The sequence below is a fragment of the Sorex fumeus genome, unplaced genomic scaffold, assembly GCF_029834395.1.
Source record: "Sorex fumeus unplaced genomic scaffold, SorFum_2.1 ptg000265l, whole genome shotgun sequence".
Classification (NCBI taxonomy): Eukaryota; Metazoa; Chordata; class Mammalia; order Eulipotyphla; family Soricidae; genus Sorex; species Sorex fumeus.
Window position 1 is genome coordinate 1,574,837 of NW_026606322.1, and position 23,962 is coordinate 1,598,798.

At 42.3% G+C, this 23,962-nt stretch overlaps 1 protein-coding gene across 1 annotated transcript in view; it reads left to right on the forward strand.

Annotated features, from left to right (window-relative positions):
* The window catches only part of POLQ (DNA polymerase theta), a 125,027-nt gene extending 104,427 nt beyond the window's left edge, over positions 1-20,600 (forward strand). Inside the window, exons 28-31 of the mRNA XM_056109129.1 lie at positions 3,297-3,421; positions 14,906-15,059; positions 19,722-19,837; positions 20,487-20,600. Coding sequence (XP_055965104.1) covers positions 3,297-3,421; positions 14,906-15,059; positions 19,722-19,837; positions 20,487-20,600 — 509 coding nt within the window. The remainder of the gene's footprint in view (positions 1-3,296; positions 3,422-14,905; positions 15,060-19,721; positions 19,838-20,486) is intronic.
* Positions 20,601-23,962: the final 3,362 nt, after the last annotated feature.

Here is a 23,962-nt window from a genome sequence, read left to right on the forward strand (position 1 = left end):
TTGAGACATTGAGGTAGGCAAAGATTTTTTAGTAATAATAATATAGAATTAAGTTACAAAGGAAACATTAATTAAAGACACCTGTAAGAAAATGTAACTTCATACTACAGACTAAGAGAAAATATTTGTAGTTTCTATTATCTAAGAAAGAACTTGCATCCAGAATGCATAAAAAGTTCTTATAGGGCTGGAGAGATAGCATAGCAGGTTGGGTGTTAGTCTTGGATACAGCCTACCTGGGTTCAATTCCCAGCATTTCATATGGTCCTCTGAGCACCATCAGGAGTAATTCCTGAGTGCAAAGGCCAGGAGTAACCCCTGTGCATCACCAGATGTGACTCGAAAAGAAAAAAAAATGTTCTTATAACTCTGTGTGACAAGCCAGTAAAATGTCAAAATATTTAAACACTTTACAAAAAAAAGATGAAAGAATGGCCAGATCAGATGTTGTCACCATTGGTCAGTAGTGAAAAGCAAATTAAAACTAAGAGATATCATTACAAGAATACTACAATGGATAATATTAAAAACATTGGATCTCTTTTCTGTTCCTTATGGAGTTTATTAAAATGATGTAACCACTTTGGAAAGTTGTGTGGACACTTCCCTTATTGTGGTGGGAAGATGCTCGCTGGTTGGGTGAGTGTTTGAATATTATCTGTAATGAACTATTGTGAACAACTTTATGAAAATAAAATGTATAAAAATCACAAAAAACCAAAGAAAATTGTGTGGCTTTTTGATATAGTTCGTTATATGTAAATGTACACTTCATTTATAATTTTGCAATCTTACTGTTGGTTATTTTTCCAAACAAAATAAACCCATATGTTTTAAGAAAGACATGTACATGTTAAAAACCAAAGATTAGGAACAGCCCAGATATCTATCAATATTACTGATAAAGAAACTAGTATAGTTTTAGTAAAATAGTAATTTAAGAAGTCAGACACAAATGAGAACAAACAGTATAATTTAATTCTTAGGAAATTCAAGAACATGAAAACTAATAAGTAGTGTAAAGTATCTCAGCGAGTATTTGAAACTTGATACTGGGAGTTCACTATTAAGATAAGATTTCATATCATTTAGTGGTTATTATAGAGGTATTTACGATTATTAAAATACATCAAATTATTCACCTGAAGTGGGTGCCTCTCATTGGTATATAAATTGTACTTCAGAATGGATTGTCTTGAAAAATAGCTTTTGAATCTATGAATCTTTGAAGACCTCCTACTGGAAGGTTTGCCTCTACCTGAAGTCAGGTAGAAAGATTTGTGAATTATTAGTCTCTGAAATCTCCTGCTTTTCTTTTGTTCTTCTCTTGTCAGAATCACAGTAATTCTTAGTAAGAGAGCCTGATTGCTTTCTGAAATTCTTACGGTAGAAGTGTTGTATCACCAGCAGTTTTGTTTGGCAGCATTTTCTCTCACTCCTTTCACCCACAGTCCCCTCAAATGTCTTCCTTGCCAGCCACCAGCCAGAAGCCCTGAAACAAGGACTTTCAACTGGACTCCTAGTATTCATACTTTAGGATAAGTACAGTTATGAGCGCCAGTGATAGCATAGCGGGTGTGGCGTTTGGTTTGCACGTGGCCGACCTGGGTTCGATTTCTCCGCCTCTCTCAGAGAGCCCGGCAAGCTACCCAGAGAATTCTTCCTGCACAGCAAAGCTGGCAAGCTACCTGTGACGTATTTGATATGCCAAAATACAGTAACAACAAGTCTCACAATGGAGACGTTACTGGTGCCCGCTCAAGCAAATCGATGAACGGGATGACAGTGACAGTTACAAGAAAAGCAGAGATTGCATGCACAGGTCAGCTAGATGGATCAACAGTTGATATGCCTAATTGCAGTTTATTTTATTTATTTATTTAGTTTGGGGGCCACACATAAAAATGCCCAGGAGCTATTCCTGGTTCTGTGGTCTGGGTCAGTGCTGTTGATATTACAGGGATAAAACTGAGATTCGCAGCCCTGCAAGGCAGATACCTTAATGCCTGTACTGTCCCTCTGAATAAGTATTTTTAAAAATAGAGGAGAAAAGTGAATATGATATAGAAAAAAAGAGTGTTTCCGGCTCAGAAGCAGGAGTGATCATCGAAGAGATTTGTCCACCTGTGGAGGAAAGAATGTGCCCAAGACATCTGTAAAATGCAATGTCGGGCCTGGATGTTGAACGCTGGTAAAGGAATCAGGCCCGCACTCGAATAGTCACACCATACTTAGTCTCTTAAAATTTAAGAAGTGATTTCTAGAGGGCCAGAGAGATAATACAGCAGTTAAGATGTTTGTCTTGCACGTGGCTAACCCAAGTTTGATTTGACTCCGGGTTTCCCATCTGGTCCCCTGAGCACCACCAGGAGTGTTTTCTGAGTGTAGGAGGAAGAGTAAGTCCTGAGCATCACCAGTTGTGGCCTCCTCTGTGCCCGCCCCCACCCCCAAAAGAAAACAAAACAGGAGGAGAAAGCCCATGAAAAAACAAGAAGTGATTTCTAGACCTGGGAGACAGCTCACTGTCAAAAATGTCTGCCTTACCAATGTGTGGCTGAATTTCATAACTGGTGCCACCACGGGGGTCAAGCATAATTCTAGCAGCTCCACTGTCCATAATTCTTGGTGCTGCAACCTACTTCTAGTGACACTCTAACAAGGTATGCATGAGCACCACAACTGAAGAGTGACTGCTCCATTGACAGTACAGTAGGAATACAAGGTGTATGAGACCTTCCAGGGGTGCCCCCAACCCAGCACAAACAAGTATGTGAACATTGTGTAGACCCTCCCACCCCCCACCCCCCACTAAGCAATGTGTGCAAGCACCACCACTAAAGAGTGGGACCCCAGTGTGCAACACTGTCCCCCCTTCCATGGTGAGCACTGTGGCTGAGTGTGTGTGCCCTGCAACTTGCTGGACAAGCCCTGGGAGTACCACGACCAGCTCTGTAGCATAGATCATAACAAAGAACTATGGAAATTTGCACTTGGATCCAAGAGCCAAGAGCAAAATATGATTAACGTTATCGAACAACAGAAGCTTATGAGAAGTAATGTGCACTAAGCTGCAGAGTAAATTTACTTTTGTTTTTTAACTTACTCTGTTCTGGAGTGTAGGTTTCTATTTGGTGGTGGTGGCAGCTGTTTAGAAAACCACATTGTCATTTCTAAATTCATTTTCTCTCAATTATAAAAGGTGCATGGACATTTGTGTGCAAAATTTTGATGATGTATTATCAGTGTGGAGTTTTGGTGTTTTTAATTATATTGAAACCTGTGTGTTTTCTTTGTAGGAATTAATCATTTCATGAGAGAGACAGTGCAGAACTGTAGGAGAAATGGATTTGTTCAAACCATTTTGGGAAGACGCAGATATTTACCAGGAATTAAAGACAACAACCCTTATCATAAAGCTCATGTATGTTGAACTTTCTCTGAATTTTGAACTTAATATTTCAGTTTTTAAAATGATTACTTTTTTAACTTAATATCTCAATGACATGTATCTTTTCTATATCTACCTTTTCAACAAAGACTAAATTCTACCAACGACTCTTTTCGGGATAACTAGCATGTTAGGTTAAATCACTAGCATATCTTCTGTTTATGTACGGTCAACTGTTGTTTTCTGAAGTGATGGCACTTACCAATATTTACTGAACTCCGTCTTTTGGAGACTGATGTAAATATGAACTTGCCTAATAAAACTTCAGTTAGAATTGCTACGTACGGCTATGTATTGTTATCTGTTATTTTTAGTAACAAGGTATACACACACACACACACACACACACACACACGTGCCCAATTCATGCATTTGTTCATTGTTTTCTGTTTCAGAAACTATATTTGTTTTTCATGTCATACCAAACCATTGCCAATTTTCAGTGATTAACTAGTCATTGATGTGGGTATTTAATTTTATTCTACATATTTATTTTATCAAAGGCTCAAAGGTTATTTGATGATAAACAAAATATTGATGTTGGCTCTTTGGGGGTGGGAGTTGGGCCACACCTTGTGGTGCTTGTGGTTTACTCCTGGCTCTGTGCTCAGGTGCTCTTCTGGTTGTGCTCAATGGACCATGTGGTAACAAGATAAAATCAGTATCGAATGCCAGACAAATGCTTTAACCACTGTATTATCTCTCTATTTTTGCCATCATTTAATATGACTTAATTAGTGTATTAATGATAATTTGTCAATGTCAATATTTGTATACAGAATTTCTTTTTTTAATTTAATTTTATTTTATTAGTCAAGCATTATGAGCAATGGTACTGGTGATTCCAGTACATCAGGACCCATGGCCTAGAATGGAACGAACAGGGTGAGAGACTGAGTTCATCATGTCGACCAAGACCATTCATGGTAACTCACAGTTCCAGAAGGCAGAATCTAAACGATGGACATGGGAGTCTCCTGGTGGACGATTCCACAATGAAATAGACCACATCATATTCAATCGACGGTTTTGCCTGACTGATGTCGCTGTTGTCCCAAAATTTCGAACGGGATCGGACCACCGTCTCCTTCGTGCAAAATTCTACTTCACAGAGCGGGGAGAAAGGGCTGCAAAGTTCAAAAAGAGAACTCCCAGAATGACCACCAACTGGGAACTCTTTGGTACTATTGCGGCAACATGGGAAGATGCCATTGTTGACAACATTGACGAGGAATACGATCGACTGGTTCAGCACCTCCATGAATGTGCGAGGAACGCCAAGAGAGAGATAGCCACAAAAAGTCGCCTAGCTTCGAAAACTCTTGAGCTAATTCGCCAGCGTGGTTTGGCGCATGCCTCAGGCAACCGCAAGCTAACGTCCGAGCTTGCAAAGCAGTGCAGAGATGCAATCAAGGAAGACCTCAAAGAGAGAAGAGCAGAAGTACTGGTAGATGCGGCAGAAGCCGGGAAAAGTATTCATAACGCCCGCCTGTCCTTCGCCAACTATAAGACCAAGATGACTGCCCTCCGACGTCCTGATGGATCCATCACATCCTCCAGAACGGCAATGGAGAAGATTATCCATGACTTCTACTCAAATCTCTTCGATAGCCATGTCCACTTGCCAACATACCAAATTCCACAGGATGGGTATGTCGTTCGCAACGTTCTCCCTTCCGAAATCCGACACGCCATTTCGTTGGTAAAGAAACAAACAGCACCCGGCCCAGACAAGGTCAGACCTGAACACCTGAAGAACCTGCCGTCAGTACTCATCAATACACTGGCTTGGCTCTTCACTCGCTACCTATCTGAATGCAAGGTTCCGTCCCAATGGAAAACCAGCAGAACCATACTACTGTTCAAGAAGGGAGACATCCATGACATTGGCAACTATCGCCCGATCTGCCTATTGTCTGTCATCTACAAGTTGTTCACTCGAGTCATCCTGAATAGGATTGGCAGAACACTAGATGAAGGACAACCATGCGAGCAAGCAGGGTTCCGCAAAGGATTCAGCACCATCGACCATATCCACACGGTAACCAAGCTCATTGAGGTTTCTCGGGAGTTCAAGATGCCGCTCTGCTTAACGTTCATTGATTTAAAGAAGGCCTTTGATTCTGTTGAGACGGAAGCGGTCATTGAAGCCCTAGCCAATCAGGGCATTCAAGCCCAATACATCAGGATCCTCCGTGAGCTGTATTGCGGATTCACTACCAGGATCTCACCATTCTACAAAGAAGTGATCGTTGATGTCAAGAGAGGGGTGCGGCAGGGTGATACCATTTCACCGAAACTCTTCAGTGCCACCCTCGAGAACATCATGCGACGACTGGAATGGGAAGGAATGGGAGTGAAGATAGATGGTCGGCAATTACACCACCTCCGCTTTGCTGATGACATTGTTTTAATAACACCAAACATCAGCCAAGCGGCACAAATGCTGGCCGACTTTGACCGTGAGTGTGGAAAGGTAGGACTACAGCTGAATCTCACGAAGACAATGTTTATGAGAAACAGCCTCGTTCCTGACACCCCATTCGCTCTCAATGGAACGACCATCTCCGAATGCAACAGCTATGTGTACCTAGGTCGAGAGGTCAACATGACAAATGACCTGGCACCCGAGCTGTGCAGGAGGACGAGAGCGGCTTGGAACGCCTTCAAGAACGTCGAAGAAATAGCTAAGAGGACGAAGAACCTCCGGCTCCGGGCACATCTCTTTGATTCCACTGTTCTTCCTGCATTAACATATGCCTCAGAGACCTGGGCCCTACGCAAACAAGATGAGAACGCCATTCAGGTCTCCCAAAGAAGAATAGAAAGAGCTATGCTTGGAATATCACGTTTCACTCAAATGAGAGAAAGAATCCGGAGTTCTGACCTCCGTTAACGATCAAGAATCAGGGACGCTGTCTCATTTGCCAAGGTGTCGAAAATCAGATGGGCTGGTCATGTAATGAGATTTAAAGACGACCGTTGGACTAGAGCTGTTACTGATTGGATTCCACGGGATGTCAAAAGACCGCGTGGCCGCCAACCTACCAGATGGTCAGACTTCTTCATCAAGATCATGAACGATCGGTTTGAGGCCCTTCATGTTCCCGGAGCGAACAGATGCCATTGGGCTACACTAGCACGTGACAGGGACAAATGGAGACGTTACTGGCGCCCGCTCGAGCAAATCGACGACTAACGGGAAGTTAAGTGATTAAGTGATAAGTGGTACTGGTGATACAAGAGACATTTATTTGGTTCCCCCAATATTTTCTTTTTTTTTTTTTTCAGAAATGAAACCTGGAAAGTCTTACTGATACACATAGTTTTTGCTTTTCTTTTCAGGAATGTTTATTTATTTATTTTTATTTGCTTTTTTTTTTGTTTTTGCTTTTTGGGTCACACCTGGCAATGCTCAGGGGGTTACTCCCGGTTCTGCACTCAGGAATTACTCCTGGCAGTACTTGGGGGACCATATGGGATGCTGGGAATTGAACCTGGGTTGGCTGCATGCAAGGCAAATGCCTTACCCACTGTGCTATTGCTCCAGCCCCAGGACTGTTTATTGAGATACTGTGATTTACAAAATTGTTCATAATAGAGTTGTTTCAGCCATACAGTGTTGAAACACCAATCCTACCACCATTGACCCCTTCCATCCCCCAACCTGCTCCCTTGGCAGGCATATAACAAATTTATTTCCTATTACTCGGTCCAATAAAACTTAAAAAGAATGGAAAATAGAATTATCAGAAAATAAATCAATAAAAGTCAGTTTGTGATGACTAATTTCTGTGTTTTTAACCTTTCTTAATCTAGTAGAGGACAACAACATGCACCGTTAGTAAATGCTATACTGAATCTCACATAATGGGAAGTTTCTCCTCTTCTGTAAAAGCTCTTTTAATAATTCTTGAAAAACTGTTTTCAATACTATGAATTTTGTAAGCTATTGCGTGTTCATGAAGCTCTGTATAGTTACTTCTAATATGAATGATAATCTAGCTGGGAAGAGTAATCTTGGTGTCATTTTGTTGTCATATATATATATATACACACTTATATATTCTGGAGCGATAGCACAGTGGTAGGGCGTTCGCCTTACAAGCGGCCAACATGGCCGACCCGAGTTCGATTCCTCCGCCCCTCTCGGAGGGCCTGGCAAGCCACCCGTGATGTATTCGATATGCCAAACACAGTAACAACAAAGTCTCCAGTGGAGACGTTACTGGGCCCGCTCAAGCAAATCGACGATCAACGGGAGGGCCTTTACCTTTACCTTATATATTCTTATATATTCTTCTAGCTGGTGGAGTCTCGTTTGATAGGTCTGCTGGGCTTTCCTTTGTATATAAGTTTCTTTTTGTTTATCTTGCTGCTTTCAGTACTCTTTCAATAGTCTTTGGATTTTCTCATTTTAAGTTTCGTTATCTTGAAGTTTCTGAATTTGGGTTGTTTTTCCCGGGATCCTTTCGAGCCTCTTGGATCTCAACTCTGGGTAGTTCTGATCAATTATTTCTTTAACTATCATTTCTTCATCACATTTGCCTTTGTGTTTGTTCTTCAGGAACTCCAATGATTCTTCTTCTACTGTTCCTCTTGAACTGATCTCATAGTACTCTAGTATGCTGGTCATTTCTTTTCAGACTTTTCCACCTTCTGCTGTTTCCTAGCAGTCTTCTTCATCTCATCTCAGTCCTTCTTGATCTTTTGAGCAACTATTATTCTGCTGTTCAGAGCATCAATTGGGTTTTTTATACCACCTATCATGTTCTTCATTTCAGTCATTTCTGACTGTTGTAGCTTTGTTTGTTTGTTTTTTAATTTTCACTCTCATACTTTCTTGCCCTTTGCTGATTACCTGTGCTGATGTTTCTTTGAATTCATTGAGCATCCTCATTAGAGTATCATGAAGACACTGAGGATTTGTTGGTGGTGTTAATGTCTTCAGTGATACTTCTGCTCATTAAGCTTGATGGACTTCTTTGTGTTTTCCCATTGTTGTTGTAGTGTTCTTGCCGTGCCGGGGGTGAATCTTTGTGGTTACCCCTTAAAGTTGCTGAAGGAGTAAGTGGGAGATTGCTGTCTGCCTTCTCTGCTCATCCCCACTGAATGTCAGAAGAATAACTGAGCAGCATGTAATTTGTTGGGTAAATCTGTCTACTCTTCCACTTGTCTGGCCATGCGCCTCAGGACAGGTGGTGTGGACCCTTGCTATGGCACGGTCAGGTGTGAATGCTTCTGGATCCAGCTGATAGGGAGGGCTCTGCCTTCTGTTCCATAGTAGGCCCTGCGATGTCAGCCGGAGAAGGAAACCTCACCAGGGATAGTGGAGCAACAAGTAGAAAGTCCTATTTTTACCATCATTTAGAGATTTATTTATGATATTTGTTTCAAATTATGATTGGAATTCATGAGATTCTTAGATGATCATTTAAGCTTATTTTACAATCACTTCCTGTTTGGGAGGTTGTTGTGGGGCTGTGGAGAGATTTGGGCAGCATCCAGTGTTGCTCAGGGCTTACTCCTGGCCCTGTGCTCAGCGGATGCTCCTGGCTACTCACGAAACCATGGGCAGTACCCAGGATTGAACCAGGGTATCGCTTTAGGATTGGCTGTGTACAGTGCAAGTACCTGAGTCCCTGTATTCTCTCCCCAGCCTAAATCTTCCTGTTTTAACTGATTGTATATACCCTTCTCCAGTACTACACCTATTGTGTGTAATGGAAATAATAATCTCCAAACTGATAAACTTTTCCTGACTGTATCCAGAAGCATTCAGGGCATGAACACTCTTAGGGACAGGAAGGAACAGTTGTGTTTTTTTTGTTGTTATTTCTTTACTCCCCTGCCTCCAGTATACTCAGTAATATCAGATATTTATTAGGCTTTTACTATATCATTAAGTGAACTATGCACTTTAGTTTACATACTAGGAACTGTAAGACTCAATATACTGGAAGAGATAAAGAAAATTAAAAACATTGACATATATATTCAATTTAGTCTTCATGGAGGAGGCAGAACTTAAAACAATTTTTTAAGATAATTTAAAGTTTAGATTGTTAGACATAAGAAAAACACAATCACAAGAATTTGGGAATTATGTAGAAAACATCCTGGTATGAATAGAGATTTGGCACTGACATTTTTGGATGGATAATTTTCTGCTTGTCAAATAGAATGAGCTATTCTATTTCAGAATTCATTGAATCATTCATGATGTTGTGGCTAAGAAAAAACCTCTCTGAATTAAGAATAGAGTGCACATAACAAGATTTACTTTTTCTTTTATATTTGGTTTCCATTTTACTTTTTGTTAAATTATGTGGTATTGAAAAATATAGAGAGAAAGCACAGAGAGCAAATAAGAATTTCAATAAATTATCACTTGTACCTTTGTGCAAGTCAAGAAGTCTAATCATTTTAGGACTCTAGAAGACCCTTCATGTCTCCTAATCAACACTGTTTCCTCAGTGATAACCACTATCTTAACTCTTAACTCCTCTAATTCTATGTATGTATACTTATGTATGTATAGCTTATCCACAAGTGATAACTCAGACTCTAAAAATCTCTCCTTCCCTCCCTGCCTCCCTCCCTCCCTCCTCTCTCCCTCCCTCCCTCCCTCCTTCCTTCTCTCTCTCTCTCTCTCTCTCTCTCTCTCTCTCTCTTACACACACACACACACATACACTTCAATTATGTCACATATCTTTTGTGTCTATCTTCTTTCACTTAAAATTATACAGGCAACCTGCTCTGTCTCCCACCCTGTGCTGGGTCCCCTGAACTCACAAAGCCCCTCCCAAAGCCCTCTGGAACCCAAAACCATGTGGACACCAATCCTTCACTCTCCCCCAACTTAAGGGTTCTTGAGTTCTATATACCTCCTCAAATATGTCTACTTTAACTCTTCTGTACAAACGGATATATTAGAGACTGAACTGTTTGACTACTGGAATAACATCGTAAGTGCACATACGTAGTTAGACTAATAGATTATAAAGAGTACTACTTGCTGGAAAAAAATTACATCAATCCTCAGATATATGGCATCTTAAACTCAAATTTTAGCCCCACAAATCTTTAGGAACATTGGTGACACAAAAGATTTCACCTGCTCTGTCAGATGGGACAGAAATCCTAGCAAAAACACAGAGCTCAAATAAACTCTTAAGCCTCATTGACGAGAAACCTGAATCAGTGTTTCATATAATGGCTGTTGAACTAAAGCAATCACTGGAGGAAAATTCAAACAACTTCAAGAGGAACATATGCACACCATTATTCATTGCTGCACTCAGTACAGTAACTAAGAGAAATAATCTGAGATGTCCAATGACAGATGAATGGATTATAAAGATGTGGTATATATACAAAATGGAATACTATGCAGCTGCAAGAAATAATGAAATCATGCAGTTTGCTGCAACATGATTGGAACTGGAAGATATCTTGTTGTGTGAAGTAAGCCAGAAGAAAAAAGACAAACACAGAATGTGAGATCATTGTAGTGAAAGGGAATTTTATTATATTTCTCATTGCTCTACAGGTGGAATATTGTAGTAAAAGGGGAAACTTAGATCATCCTTGATCCCAGTCTTTAGAGAGGAGAGAAACAAACAAGGAAACAAGTCAAGGGATGTGGAAGAGAGCAAGAAGTAGTAGGTTTACAGGCATCAGGGCTTCAGTTCTATCAGTGACATGAGTGAGGGGTAGAGCCATATACCCAAAACAGAACTGAAAACATAAGATTTAAGCAGCAACCATTGGAACTTAGTAATGTGCCTGTCCAGCTCACAGGTGGGAACAGAGGGGTGCTGGGATGGGGAGGGAATCTGGGAACACTGGCGGAGGGAAGTAGACACTGGTGGAGGGATTGGTATTGAATTATTGTATGCCTAAAGTGCAACTATCAGTAACTTTGTAAATCATGGCTCTTTAATCAAAATTTAAAAATAAAAATGAAATCATCTAAAAAAATTATAGAGGCAAATTCTTCATGATGTTTTAATGAAGGGATAGCTCTATAGTATTTTATTATGTGAATATACCACAATTCTTCCACTTTTCTGTTGGGTGTTTGATTTCCAGTTTGGAGCTATTATGGATGTTGATGATGTAAATATTTTTGTCTAAGTTTCTTGGTATACATATGTTTCCATTTCTTTTTGGCAAAGATATATTTATAGACGTGCTACTTATCTTCAGATTTTATAGCTCAAACTAGACTGGTTTCCTTGTTTGTCATGGCAGTGTGCCCTCCACTGCAGGTGTTTGTCTGTTCTTGCTGCTCTACAGGTCAGTGTTTACAGTCAAAGCGGGTAGGGTTTTTGCCTTGCACGCAGCTGACCAGAGTTTGATTCCTCTGTCCCTTTCGGAGAGCCCAGCAAGCTACCGAGAGTATCCCTCCCGCATAGTGGAGCCTGGCAAGCTACCCATGGCGTGTTCAATATACCAAAAACAGTAACAAGTCTCACAAATGGAGATGTTACTGGTGCCCCCTCGAGCAAATCAATGAATAATGGGAGGACAGTGCCACAGTGCTACCATACCCTAGAGGACACCTGGCTAATCCAGAGGGACTGTGCTAGTTTCGGGTACTGCCAGAAGCACTTTCTGTTTGTTCTCTTAAAAGGATTTCTGGAGGTGCTGCCGAGTGATTTATATTTTTCTTTAGGAAAATAAGCCAAGTAAGTTTGGAAAATCTCTGCTCTACACCCTTGCCAATATTTGTTATTAAATGAATGAAATGTAATAATTATTTATTCTGGTGGTTGTAGTGTAGTGTCTTATGCTTTTTACTTAGTTCTCTGCGGAAATATTCATTTTTGTCTTTTATTTATTTGCATATCAACATTATCTTGCGATCTAGTGTGATAATAGCCTATAGTCTGATAAGTTGCATATGTGTTTCCTTATTATCTCTTCCTGTTGTCTTTTATTTTTTCTTAATTTTCTATAAAAGACAATTGTTTCAACTCCTTATTTTCATGGCTGCTTTATTTTGAGTGTTAAACACTACATAGGATGAATATGGAGGTAGTGTGAAGCTGATATAATGCTGCTCAGAGAATTTACGTTTACTTTTGGCAGGAGACTAGGAAGAATAATCTCATAAACAATGTATGCCTAACTTTGATTCAAAATTAGGCATAGTCATGGTTGGAGTGTTAGGACCAGGCTATTCCCATTGACCATTTTCCCTATCGTGTTGATTTGGAGCATAATAACTTGGGCCTGGAATCTAAATATTTGTTTCCCTGCATCTTTCAGAGCATCAGAAACTCTTCATTTCTGGAAAGTAGCAACTTTCACCTTTTGGGTTCCTTTCTTGCTTAACTTTCTAGGTTTACTTTTCATTATTTATTTTATTTTTTAACTTTTCTTGTTTTGGGAACACCCTTGGTGATGCTTGGCGACTACTTCCAACTCAGTGCTTGAGGGTCACTCCCAGTGGTACTTGGAGATCATGTGGTGCTGGGGATCGAAGCTGGGGCTCCTACATGCACAGCATGCACTGCAGCCCCTCCCGCCATCTCCCCAGCTTGAGTTGGTGGTTCTTCCTCTTTGATTGTCAAATTCATTCCAAGATGTGTTTTTCTGCCATTTTTCCAGTTGTTATCAGTGGTCCTAAAGTCTTTATCTTTTATTATGATACTTAAAATATTGTGTGACCTAATGTTGGTGACAGTGGGACTGAGATTGTGTGACACAAAGTAAAAACCCTCAAGTTTTCTCAGTTGGAAAGAGAACCGGGGAAATAAAATAGCTAGAGAGTTACAGTGTGTGTATAAATATATATGTATATATATATAGTAATATTTTTGCTCACTTATTTTACAGTGAAAAAAACAAACCCTGTGACTTCTAGCAGGGATCATTATATTTAGTTCATAGGTTGACTGTGGCTCTGTTTCATATTTTTCTCACAGACAGAGTTCATGATGAAGAGGAAAAGAATTCTCTTTGGGGATATGCGCGCGCGCGTGTGTGTGTGTGTAAGGGAGGGATGGGACAGACAGAAACAGACAGAATACTGGATAACTTTTAAAGTGTCTTAAACATGCTATATGTCCCTTTTTTAAGGTTTTTTTTTCTTTCAAGGATGCTGAGTTTCAGGGACTCCCAAGTAGTGCTTTAGGAGGCCCGTTGGCCAAGCCCAATGAATCTTGGCTAACTTGGGTGGACAGCACAGTGCTAGGCCTCAGACCCTGTGGTTCAGGGAACAGCACGGGTACACGTGGTGTGACTTGGAGGCCTCCAGTGCTATACCCTGTGATGTCAGGAACCACGTGGTACAGGGATTAAACCCAGGACCAGTGCAGCCAGAGGTTGGACTTTAAGACCCATATGCACTTTCCCTCTATATATCAATTTTACTCTATTTTATTACCTGGACCTCTCACAGTCTTTCTTTTACAGTGAAGAACACTCAAGTTACACAGCTGTAGGGGAAGCCAGGTAATCCCAGATAAAAGAGAACAGATAATCACTTAAGATAGTTCACTAGATAATCAAGGAGAGAACTCATAGAAATCTGAAATTTATTCACTCTTTAAACAGTGACAATTAAGTGAATTAAAATGGATTCTATTTTATAGAATAACAGTAAACTTTTTTTTTTTAAGCACCTCTAACAGGTATTTGATTAGATTTTGAGTACAGACCAAGTGAGAAGGAGCTGGGAAACTCACTCCTCAGATCCTTCTTCTGAGTAGACCTTCATTTTCTGAGACCTTAGACAGCTGAGATATTTGTAGGCAGCTGTGCCTTGCCTGTTTCCCAGGGGGAGCACCTTCTTTTGGCAGCTGTGGTTTCCCCGTGAAGATGTCCATGGCATCAGCAGTGTCAGGGAAGTTCTAATTTACTTTTGAGGAATCTGGGTTCTGCATTTTCACTAACAGCTAGTGATCAGTCCTAACCTCCATTAGAAGAAGCAAAGACTCATATCAGAGGGTCCCACACTGCTGTAGCCAAACGCAACATAGGCCTCTGATAGGCAGGAAACACTTGCAACATTCCAACACCTTGTACAGACTGATAATCAGCCTACAAATATTTAAGGTTAAGAGGCGTTGTATTTTGAGAAATGAGCCCTTTGGAGTGAAATTTCAAACTGCTAGAATATTGATGATATATGTTTCTGGACTAAATTAAGTTTGAGCTAATATAATTTACTGTAATGCAGATATTAGATCCAAACAGAATGGTAAATATTTCTAAGCTGAAACAATCTTTCTATTTCAATCTAGTCCTGTGTACATGATACCCCAGACTCTACATACCTCTGGATCATTCTAATTTTTTGTCTTAGGCTGCAGCTTAATAGCTGATGTCCTGGGTCAAGCCTTTTTCCTTTCTAATCTGGTTATGGGTATCCATGTGAAATGGACATTAGCAGGTATGAAGCCATGTTGTCAAATCTGATGGAGTGCTGGTATTTCTTTATAGGCCGAGCGTCAGGCTATCAACACCACGGTCCAAGGATCAGCAGCTGATATTGTCAAAATAGCCACAGTTAATATTCAGAGACAACTAGAGACTCTCCATTCAACCTTCAAGTCCCATGGTCATCGGGAGGGTGTGCTTCGAAGTGACAGGAAAGGTTTGTTCCCAGCAGGGGCCCCACTGTAGTCTGGTGAGACTCATTGTACCAGATGAGAAAAGGGAGCGTTTAATATGTTATATGTATATATTTCTCAGATTTCTTAGCAAGTCTCAAGTCTCTTAGTTTGATGATACCATTATACTCTTAGAATTATTAATAATTCCAAAAGACCTTTTGTTTATATGCCCCATATTAACAGATATTACTGTGTTAAAAATTAAAACAAGGAATTTAAAAAACATTGACTTATAAATAGCAAAAACTCATTTTTCATATAACATGTTGTATGAAAATAAATACTTTTTAGAACTAATGAAAATTAGTAAAGGTAAAAGGTAAAGACCCCCCCGTTGTTCATCGATTTGCTCGAGTGGGCCCAATAACGTCTCCATTGGAGACTTTGTTGTTACTGTGTCTGGCATATCGAATACGTCATGGGGAGCTTGCCAGGCTCTGCCGTGCGGGCGAGATACTCTCAGTAGCTTGCTGGGCTCTCCGAGAGGGGCTGAGGAATCGAACTCGGGTCGGCCATGTTGGCTGCGTGCAAGGCAAACGCTCTACCGCTGTGCTATTGCTCCGGCTGTCCTTGCCGGGGCCCCTTGGAGGGGAGCGGGTTGAGTTTTCCTCCCTGCCCCGACCAGGGCTCCGGCAGCCAAAGACCTCCAGAAACAGCCACCACTATGCTGATACCACTCTTCGCACACATGAAGGTACTGGCAGAGGAACAAAGGCATGCGGGTCCCAGGGCTGAGATCTCCAAGCCTACTCTGATTGGGGCTGAGCATCCTCCACCCAGGTCCTCCAAATTCCAGTAGGCGGGGGTCACACCCACCAACTGGCCCCCTGGCGCCGTGTAATCTCATCAACGGCCAAGACTCAGAGATTATAAAACCCAGCTCCCGGAAGAGAACAGTGCAGTCTCCTGTCCCCGTGCCTGGCTGTCCTTGCTGGGGACCCTTGGAGGGGAGCGGGTTGAGTTTTCCTCACGGGGAGGAAAACTTATCTCATTCCTACTTTGGACAAATTGGCAGGCTACCGAATGTAACCTGCCCACATGGCAGAGTCTGGCAAACTCCCCGTGGTGTACCCAATATGCCAAATACCAGTAGCAATGATGGGTCTCATTCTCCTAAAGAGCCTTGAATATGGCACTTTCTTAAAAATCTCAGGGCTAGGATGAAGGGGACGTTACTGGGGCCTGCTCAAGGCAATCAACAAATAAAAGGATGATCGTGATCGTGATATGGGGAATTGCTATAGTTGGAAGTCAAAGTTATCAATTCATTTAAATTTAAAACTGCCTAAGGAGAGAAAAGGCAGATGCAGATGTGTTATTTGACTGAAGTATTTATGTAACTCTTCACAGAGGTGTTAATGCAGGACCAAAATACAGGTCTAGAAAGTAATAGCTTTGAGAGAGAGAGATTGGGAAGCAATGTGGATGTCTGACTGAGACTGGCTTCCTCCTGTCATGCTAGGTTAAAGGTTGTAGGGAACGGGTGATCAAAGCCAGGGCAGCAGATTTGAAGAAGCCAATCTCACAGAGAACAGGAGGATCTTTGTGTTCAGAATTAAAGGCCAGACAAAGGATATCAAGCAGCTAAAGTATAGAGTAGAAGTCCCCAAATTCCATTTTATGACTCCTGTTTAACTTAAAAAATTCATTTCACTTTATCAATTATCGAAAGCGTTTATGTGTTAGTCCCTGGGTTAAATGTTGAAGATTTAAATGTTAAACATTTAAACACAGACACCTGCCTATGTGGCCCCTGACTAGAAGCTCAAAGAAGCATTCTCTAAGGTGATACAATTTCTTCTGAAAAAAAATAATTTGAGTTTTTTGATGTACAATTTAATTTAATGCCATTAAATTTTATCCAGAGCAGGTGTTGTGCACCAGTGAGAAAAGAATTTCAAAAGACAATGTGTCTTTGACTTCTTTATTAGACTCCTTTTCCAGAGGAAATTGAAAGGGCTTTGAATTAGACTGTGAGGTGAACCAGGTAGCAACCAGCCAGTACTTCTTTTTTTTTCTTTTTTTTTTTTTGTTCTTTCTTTTTTTTTTTTTTTGTAGGAGTACTGCTATTTATTCAGCCACTGATTAGCTGATTGAATTGTGCATGAACTCCACCTTATGTTTTTTTTTTCATTTTTTATAATTTTATTTATAAAATTATAAACAACAGCCTTGTTCCTGACGCTCCATTCGCTCTCAACGGAACCACCATCTCCGAATGCAACAGTTATATATACTTAGGTCGAGAAATCAACATGATGAATGACCTGGCACCTGAGTTACGCAGGAGGAAGAGAGCGGCTTGGAATGCCTTCAAGAGCATTGAAGAAATAACTAAAAGGACAAAGAACCTCCAACTACGAGCACATCTCTTTGATTCCACTATTCTTCCTGCATTAACATATGCCTCAGAGACCTGGACCCTACGAAAACAGGATGAGAACACTATTCGGGTCTCTCAAAGAGGAATCGAAAGAACTATGCTTGGAATATCACGATTCACTCAAATGAGAGATAGAATCCGGAGTTCTGATCTTCGTCAACGCTCAAGAATCAGAGACGCTGTCTCATTTGCCAAGACATCAAAAATCAGATGGGCTGGACATGTAATGAGGTTTACAGACAACCGCTGGACTAGAGCCATTACTGATTGGATTCCACGAGACATCAAAAGATCACGTGGACGCCCACCTATAAGATGGTCAGACTTCTTCGTCAAGACCCTAAATGATCGGTTTGAGGCTCTACATGTTCCTAAAACGAACAGATACCATTGGGCTACGCTAGCACGCAACCGGGATGAATGGAGACGTTACTGGCACCCGCTCGAATAAATCGATGAATAACGGGGATTAAGTGATTAAGTGATTAAGTGATAATTTTATTTATTGAATCACCGTGAGAGCAGTTACAAAGCTTTTGAGTCTAAGTCTCGGTCATACAATGAAACACCCGTACCTTCAGCAATGCCCATTCTCCACTACCAAAAACTCCAGTATACCCTCATCCCACACCCTCCCCCTACCTGTCGGGCAGATTATTTCCACATTACTCTCTCTCTCTACTTTGATCACATTCAATATTTCGACACCAGACCCACCATTATTATTTGAGATTTTACCCCAACACTCAGATCTGCTGAAAAGGCAACAATAGACAATTTGTGTTCTATTGCTAGTTATGAATAACAGATGATGTCGTGTGGCTGCAGTAGGGCCATGTGGTTTTGAAATTCCGAAATTTTAACACTTGAATCTGGAGGGATTTCTGCCAAAAGCCACTGGGTTTTGAGATCTGCTCCTGAGTCTCTGGGAACATGGCCGTTGAGCAGCTTGATGAAGAGCCAGAGAGGCCGTTGGTGGGCGATGACTTGGGATCTCATTGGGGTGGGGAGGACAGGCCCGGCTCCACCCCATCCCATGAGGCCCAACAAGTTTCGTCACTGCGGGCCCAAGCCTGATTGTCCAGTGGCCTCTGGAGGATGACGGCCACCGAGCCACCAGAAGGAAACAGGCGGAGGGACAGCACCCTTTCCCCCCTGGGTTGGCCCAGCGACAGTAACCTACTGTGGGGTCCGGACACATTTCTGCCAAAAGCCACTGGGTTTTGAGATTTGTTTCTGAGTCTCTGGGATCAAGGCCGTTAAGCAGCTTCATCAGGAGCCAGAGAGGCCATTCATAGGCGATGACTTGGTCTCGTTGGGGTGGGGAGGACAGGCCCAGCTCCCCCATCATCTCGTGAGGCCCAACAAGTTTCGTCACTGCGGGCCCAAGCCTGACTGTTCAATGGCCTCTGGAGGATGACGGCCACCAAGCCGCCAAGAGGGAGCAGGTGGAGGGACAATACCCTTTCCTCCCTGGGGTGGCCTGGCGACAGTAACGTACTGTGGGGTCCGGATGCATTTCTGCCAAAAGCCACTGGGTTTTGAGATTTGTTTCTGAGTCTCTGGGGTCATGGCCATTAAGCAGCTTGATCAGGAGCCAGAGAGGCCGTTTGCGGGCGATGACTTGGGGTCTCTTGGGGTGGGGAGGACAGGCCCGGCTCCACCTCCATCCCATGAGGCCCTGTGTGTCTCATCACTGGGGGCCCAAATCTGACTATCCAGTGGCCTCTGAAGGATGGTGGCCACTGGGCTGCCAGGGGGAACAGCTCAGGGCACGAAACCTATTCCCACCTCGGTTGGCCCAGCACTGGTAGCCTACTGCAGGGACCAGACGCATTTCTACCTAAAGCCGCTGGGTTCCAAGATTCGTTTCTGAGTCTCTGGGATCATGGCCGTTAAAGCAGTTCCATCAGGAACCAAAGAGGCCTTGCCTTCAATTATATAGCTGAGCTGGAGGTGGTTTGTGGGTGTGTCTCCCACATACCTAACTTTTGGCCGTTTACTTTCTTGGTAAACTTTGCCCCAAGTTGTTGGGGTCTGGCCAAAGGCACAGCAGCAATTTTGGGGTATCTGGAAGTCTGAAGGCGCCATCAGGCTGCTGATGCACTCGCCTCACAGGTACAGATTGACCTGCTGGCGGCACCATACCCCCAAGTACTTGTTTTCTTTAGGGTCATAAGTCTTGTGTGTTTTAATTTCTTAATATAATGCAGTTTCTCTCAAAATACCTAAAGAGCTTTATTCCTTTCTTTCATGGTAGGAAAGTTGCCCAAGAGAAAACTTCAGGGCATGTTCTGCCCAATCAGAGGCGGTTTCTTCGTCCTTCAACTCCATGATGAACTCTTATATGAAGTGGCACAAGAGGATATTGTTCAGGTATTTGTTTGTTTGTTTGTCTGGGGGCCACGTCCAGCAGTGCTCAGGGGTTACTCCTGGCCCTGCACTCAGGAATCACTCCTGGAAGTGCTTGGAGGTCATATGAGATGCCGGGATCAAACACAGGTCAGTTGTGTGCAAGGCAAGCTCCCTGCCTGCTTTGCCATCACTCCAGCCCTTTTCAGGTATTTTTGCAGCTTTTGCTTCCATTCTGTAGACAGCAACAATGCTTCGCTCACTGGTCCTGCAGTCACTACTTTGCCCTTGTGTGTGAAATTGTTGGATCCCTTCCGAATGTCCTTGCAGCTGTAGGAATGATGTACGTATCTGTCCATAGTATAGTTAGAGAAGAGCTAAAAGTGCTCCAGAGTCATGCTCTGGAACTATGCCTTTACAGAAATTCCCGGCACAGGGCTATTTTTCTGAGGAGTCGGAGGGGAATGTGAAGTCTGGCCCTGGGGTTGTGAAGCTCTGAGCTTTCCAGCTACCCTGGCAGAGTGCCTCTTCAGTGTAGACCAGTTTGGAGAGTCTGAGAATTTTAAGTGCCTTGAGGTGAATCTCCATTCAGTGGTTGCTAAGGGGCGCCGAGAAGCATTCTTCCATCACTGTTTATTAAGACTCCCTTACCTTCTCTTTTCATTTTTGGCAGGTCGCTCAGATTGTGAAGAAAGAAATGGAAAATGCCATAAAACTTTCTGTGAATCTGAAAGTGAAGCTGAGAATAGGTGCCAGCTGGGGCGCCCTGGAGGACTTTGATGTGTGACTGACCATTGTAGTGTGGATCAAGTAGGCCTGACCTCCCAGAAGAGCCTGGAAAGAAGATAACCCTCCACCCTCTCCAGGAGAACACACTGCCAAGTCCTGAGAGACCTGGGGAAGTTGTTTTGTAATGAGAGTTTAATATCTGTAGCATTTAAAAAACATCTCTTTGAGGCCAAACGTCAAGTTTAGTGATTATATTCAGCCTCAGAGAGTATCCACGAAGTGCCTTTTATAATGTACTGTGGCTTTACACAGGTTCAGAACACTTACTTGAAATCAGCACTTTATACTTCAGGTTTTAGCTGCAGCCTGGTGAAAGCTCAGCCCTGGCAGAATTCAGACACTTGCCCCCGTAGACCCCGAGCAAGGGATGAGGCGTGTGGCCCAGTGGTCAGTGGTAGAGTACTTGCCTCAGTGAGCCAGGCTCTGGGTGGCCCAAATAAATAGTTAAATTTATTTGCACTGCAAATAAGTAGCTAAATGAAAATAGACCCTTGGTAGGAGCCATAGGCAGATAGGGATTTGCGTTCATGTGGCACTAAGCTTAAGCATTGTTCATAACCAGTAGGAGGCTTTCAAAGCAAAAATATTGTTTTGAGTCCACACTCAGCTGTGCTAGGTGGGGTGTCTGTGTGTTTGTGTGTGTGTTGGGGGTGGGGTAGGGAACAGGACAGGGATCTGAAGGTGCTCTCTATGAATAGATGGCCCCGGCAAGCCATCTGGGACCAGAGATTGAAAATGGAGCTTCCCCATGCAAAGCATGAACTCCAGCCCTTTGAGCCATCTCCCTGGCCAAAAATAGTATTTTAAAATAACATTTGCTTGATTATGAATTGTATAAAGTGGTTGATAAGACTGGGTATGGATATATTTTAAGAGTAGACTTATTTTCAAATATGGCTTTTCCCTTCTAACTTATGCAATGAATATATTTGTAATATTGTATGTTCTATAAAAGCACTGCCTCTTCGGGAAGTGTCTTGTCTGTAACCTCAGATGTTCATATGCTGTACAACAGTTCGGCCAGAGAAGGTCCCTCCAAGCTGCTCCCACAGGGCATGGGGACTACCTGAGCTCAGTGGATCGTGCGTCATCTTCCCAATCAGCAGTGTATAACTGACCTTTAGCTGTTGGAATACAATAAATTTACCAGAAGGTGTTTTGTTTCAGCAGATTGTAAAATTGTCCTTGGTCTAAGGGTATCCGAAACCTGTGAAACCCATTAACTTAATTCCATATTTTTGTTCCATGGGGTCTGTGCACATGGAAAGTTTTGTCATCTTCTTATCAGTGATCAAAAGAGCTTTTTTATAAGTTTGTTAATCAGAATGAAGGAAAACGACAGTTGCTATTGTAGTATTAGTAATAGTTATAATAGCAGCATTAGTGTCCAGGATGCGAAGCTCTGTTTGTGGATGGGAAGTGGGCAGAACATGGCAGAGAAAAGGGGGCCATGGAATCACTGTCTTTAGAGGGTTTTTTGGTGTGGTTTTTTTTTCCCCCATAATCACTTGCACTGTGTTTCTCAGAGAGAAAAATTGTACCGCTAGAACTGTGGTCTCGAAATCTAGCACAAGAAAAAGCTCAACTTACTTGTGACAGTCTCCATACATGAGGTGACAGGTAACATCCAACCCTGCGGTCAAAGCTCCGCTATATCAGCACAAGCATTTTCTTATCCTTTTAATTTTTTCATTCACCCAACCCCCATTTTTATTGAAGTAACATGATTTATAATGCTGTTAATGATAGCTTTATACATATATCATTCCAGCATCACATCTGCCACCAGCATACCCTAAGGACACCTCCCATTTGCTACTGCACCCCGTCCCCAGGTAAGCTCAGATATGCTTACCAATGTCTTAATGATACCTCCCATTTGCTACCCTATACCTGTCCCCATGTAAGCTCAGACCTGCTTACCAGTGTCCTAATGACACCTCCCACTTGCTACCCCACCCCCGTCCTCCACATAAGCTCAGATCTCCAGACCAATGGTCCCATTTCTATTGCTTTTGGCCATCTATTGCTCCCCTACGTGTTTCCTTAGACTCTGCGTATACAGGAAGATCTCTCTGTGTCTGTCCCTCTCCTCTGACTGACTTCAGTCACCAGGATAGTAAACTTAGTAACCAGGCAATCTTGGAGTTGAGAGACCTGTCAGTGGGAAGCCCCAGTTTGATCCCCAGCACTCCATGGGCTCCTGAACACTATAGAAATGTCTTTTAAGCACCAAGCAGGGAGTAGCTCCTGAGCACTGCCAAACCCCCAAAATTAACCAACAAACCAAAAAAAACCCTGCTGATCTATGATTTACATGATTTAGTTATATAAAATTACAGTTACCCTAGTTTGCTCAAAGAACACTCATCCCATTACAGCACAACTCAATTCGCAGTTTCCGTGGCATATTGACTGGGTCACTCATCAGCCCACAAATCAGCTCATATAAACAATGGATGCTCCTTGCAGTAGAGAGAGTAAAATAGCCACACATGTAAAATATCCACATCCTAATCTTCCACGTTTGTAATTTGTAAATTTGTTCTATTACATGGCAAAAGGGACCCTTCTCTGTGCTGTTGAGAGGTCTTGAGATGAGGAATTATCCTGGATTATCTAAATGGCTCAGCTTGTTGCTCTCTTCCAAGATTTATTTGTGAGTCTCTGGCTCATGGCCATTAGTGAGCTTATATGGCACAAGAGACAGTTAGTGGCTACCAGAAGCACAGGAAAATGGGGGAAGTCACCCATTCCCAACTCCATGCTAGTCTGGAAATTTTGGTCACCAAATCTGCATAACTGAGTTTTTCAGCAGATTTACTCATAGATGAGGCTAATCTAAGCTTGTAGAGATGGCCATGAGCGTTGTGGCAATGGAGTTCTGGAGGTTTTTGGCTGCCGGGACTCTGTTGGGGCTGGTGAAGAGAGTCACCTGCCCCACTCCGAGTTGTCCCGGATGAGACAGCCTGGTGCAGGGTCAGAGGCATCTCTCTTATCTGGGTGGCTCAAATGTAAACAGGTGTCCTTATAAGAAAAAGGCAGGTGAGAAGAGGTGATGACGCAGTCACACAGATTTTAATATACCGACCCTACTGGCTTTAAAGATGAAAGATGATGGTAGTGGAGTGCAGCACGGCTGCAAGACAGTGGACTAAGCATGGATTCCCCTTGCAGCCTCCAGAAATGACAGAGTTCTTCCAACACCTTGGTTTTCACTCAAAGGATAACATGCAACTCCTGACCTTCAGAATTATAAGTTAATCAATCATTGTTAAGTTTTTTTGGTTTTTCAGTTTTGTTGAAACAATTCATGTATAATACTCTGTAAATTTAAATTCTTATCACGATTCATTGAAT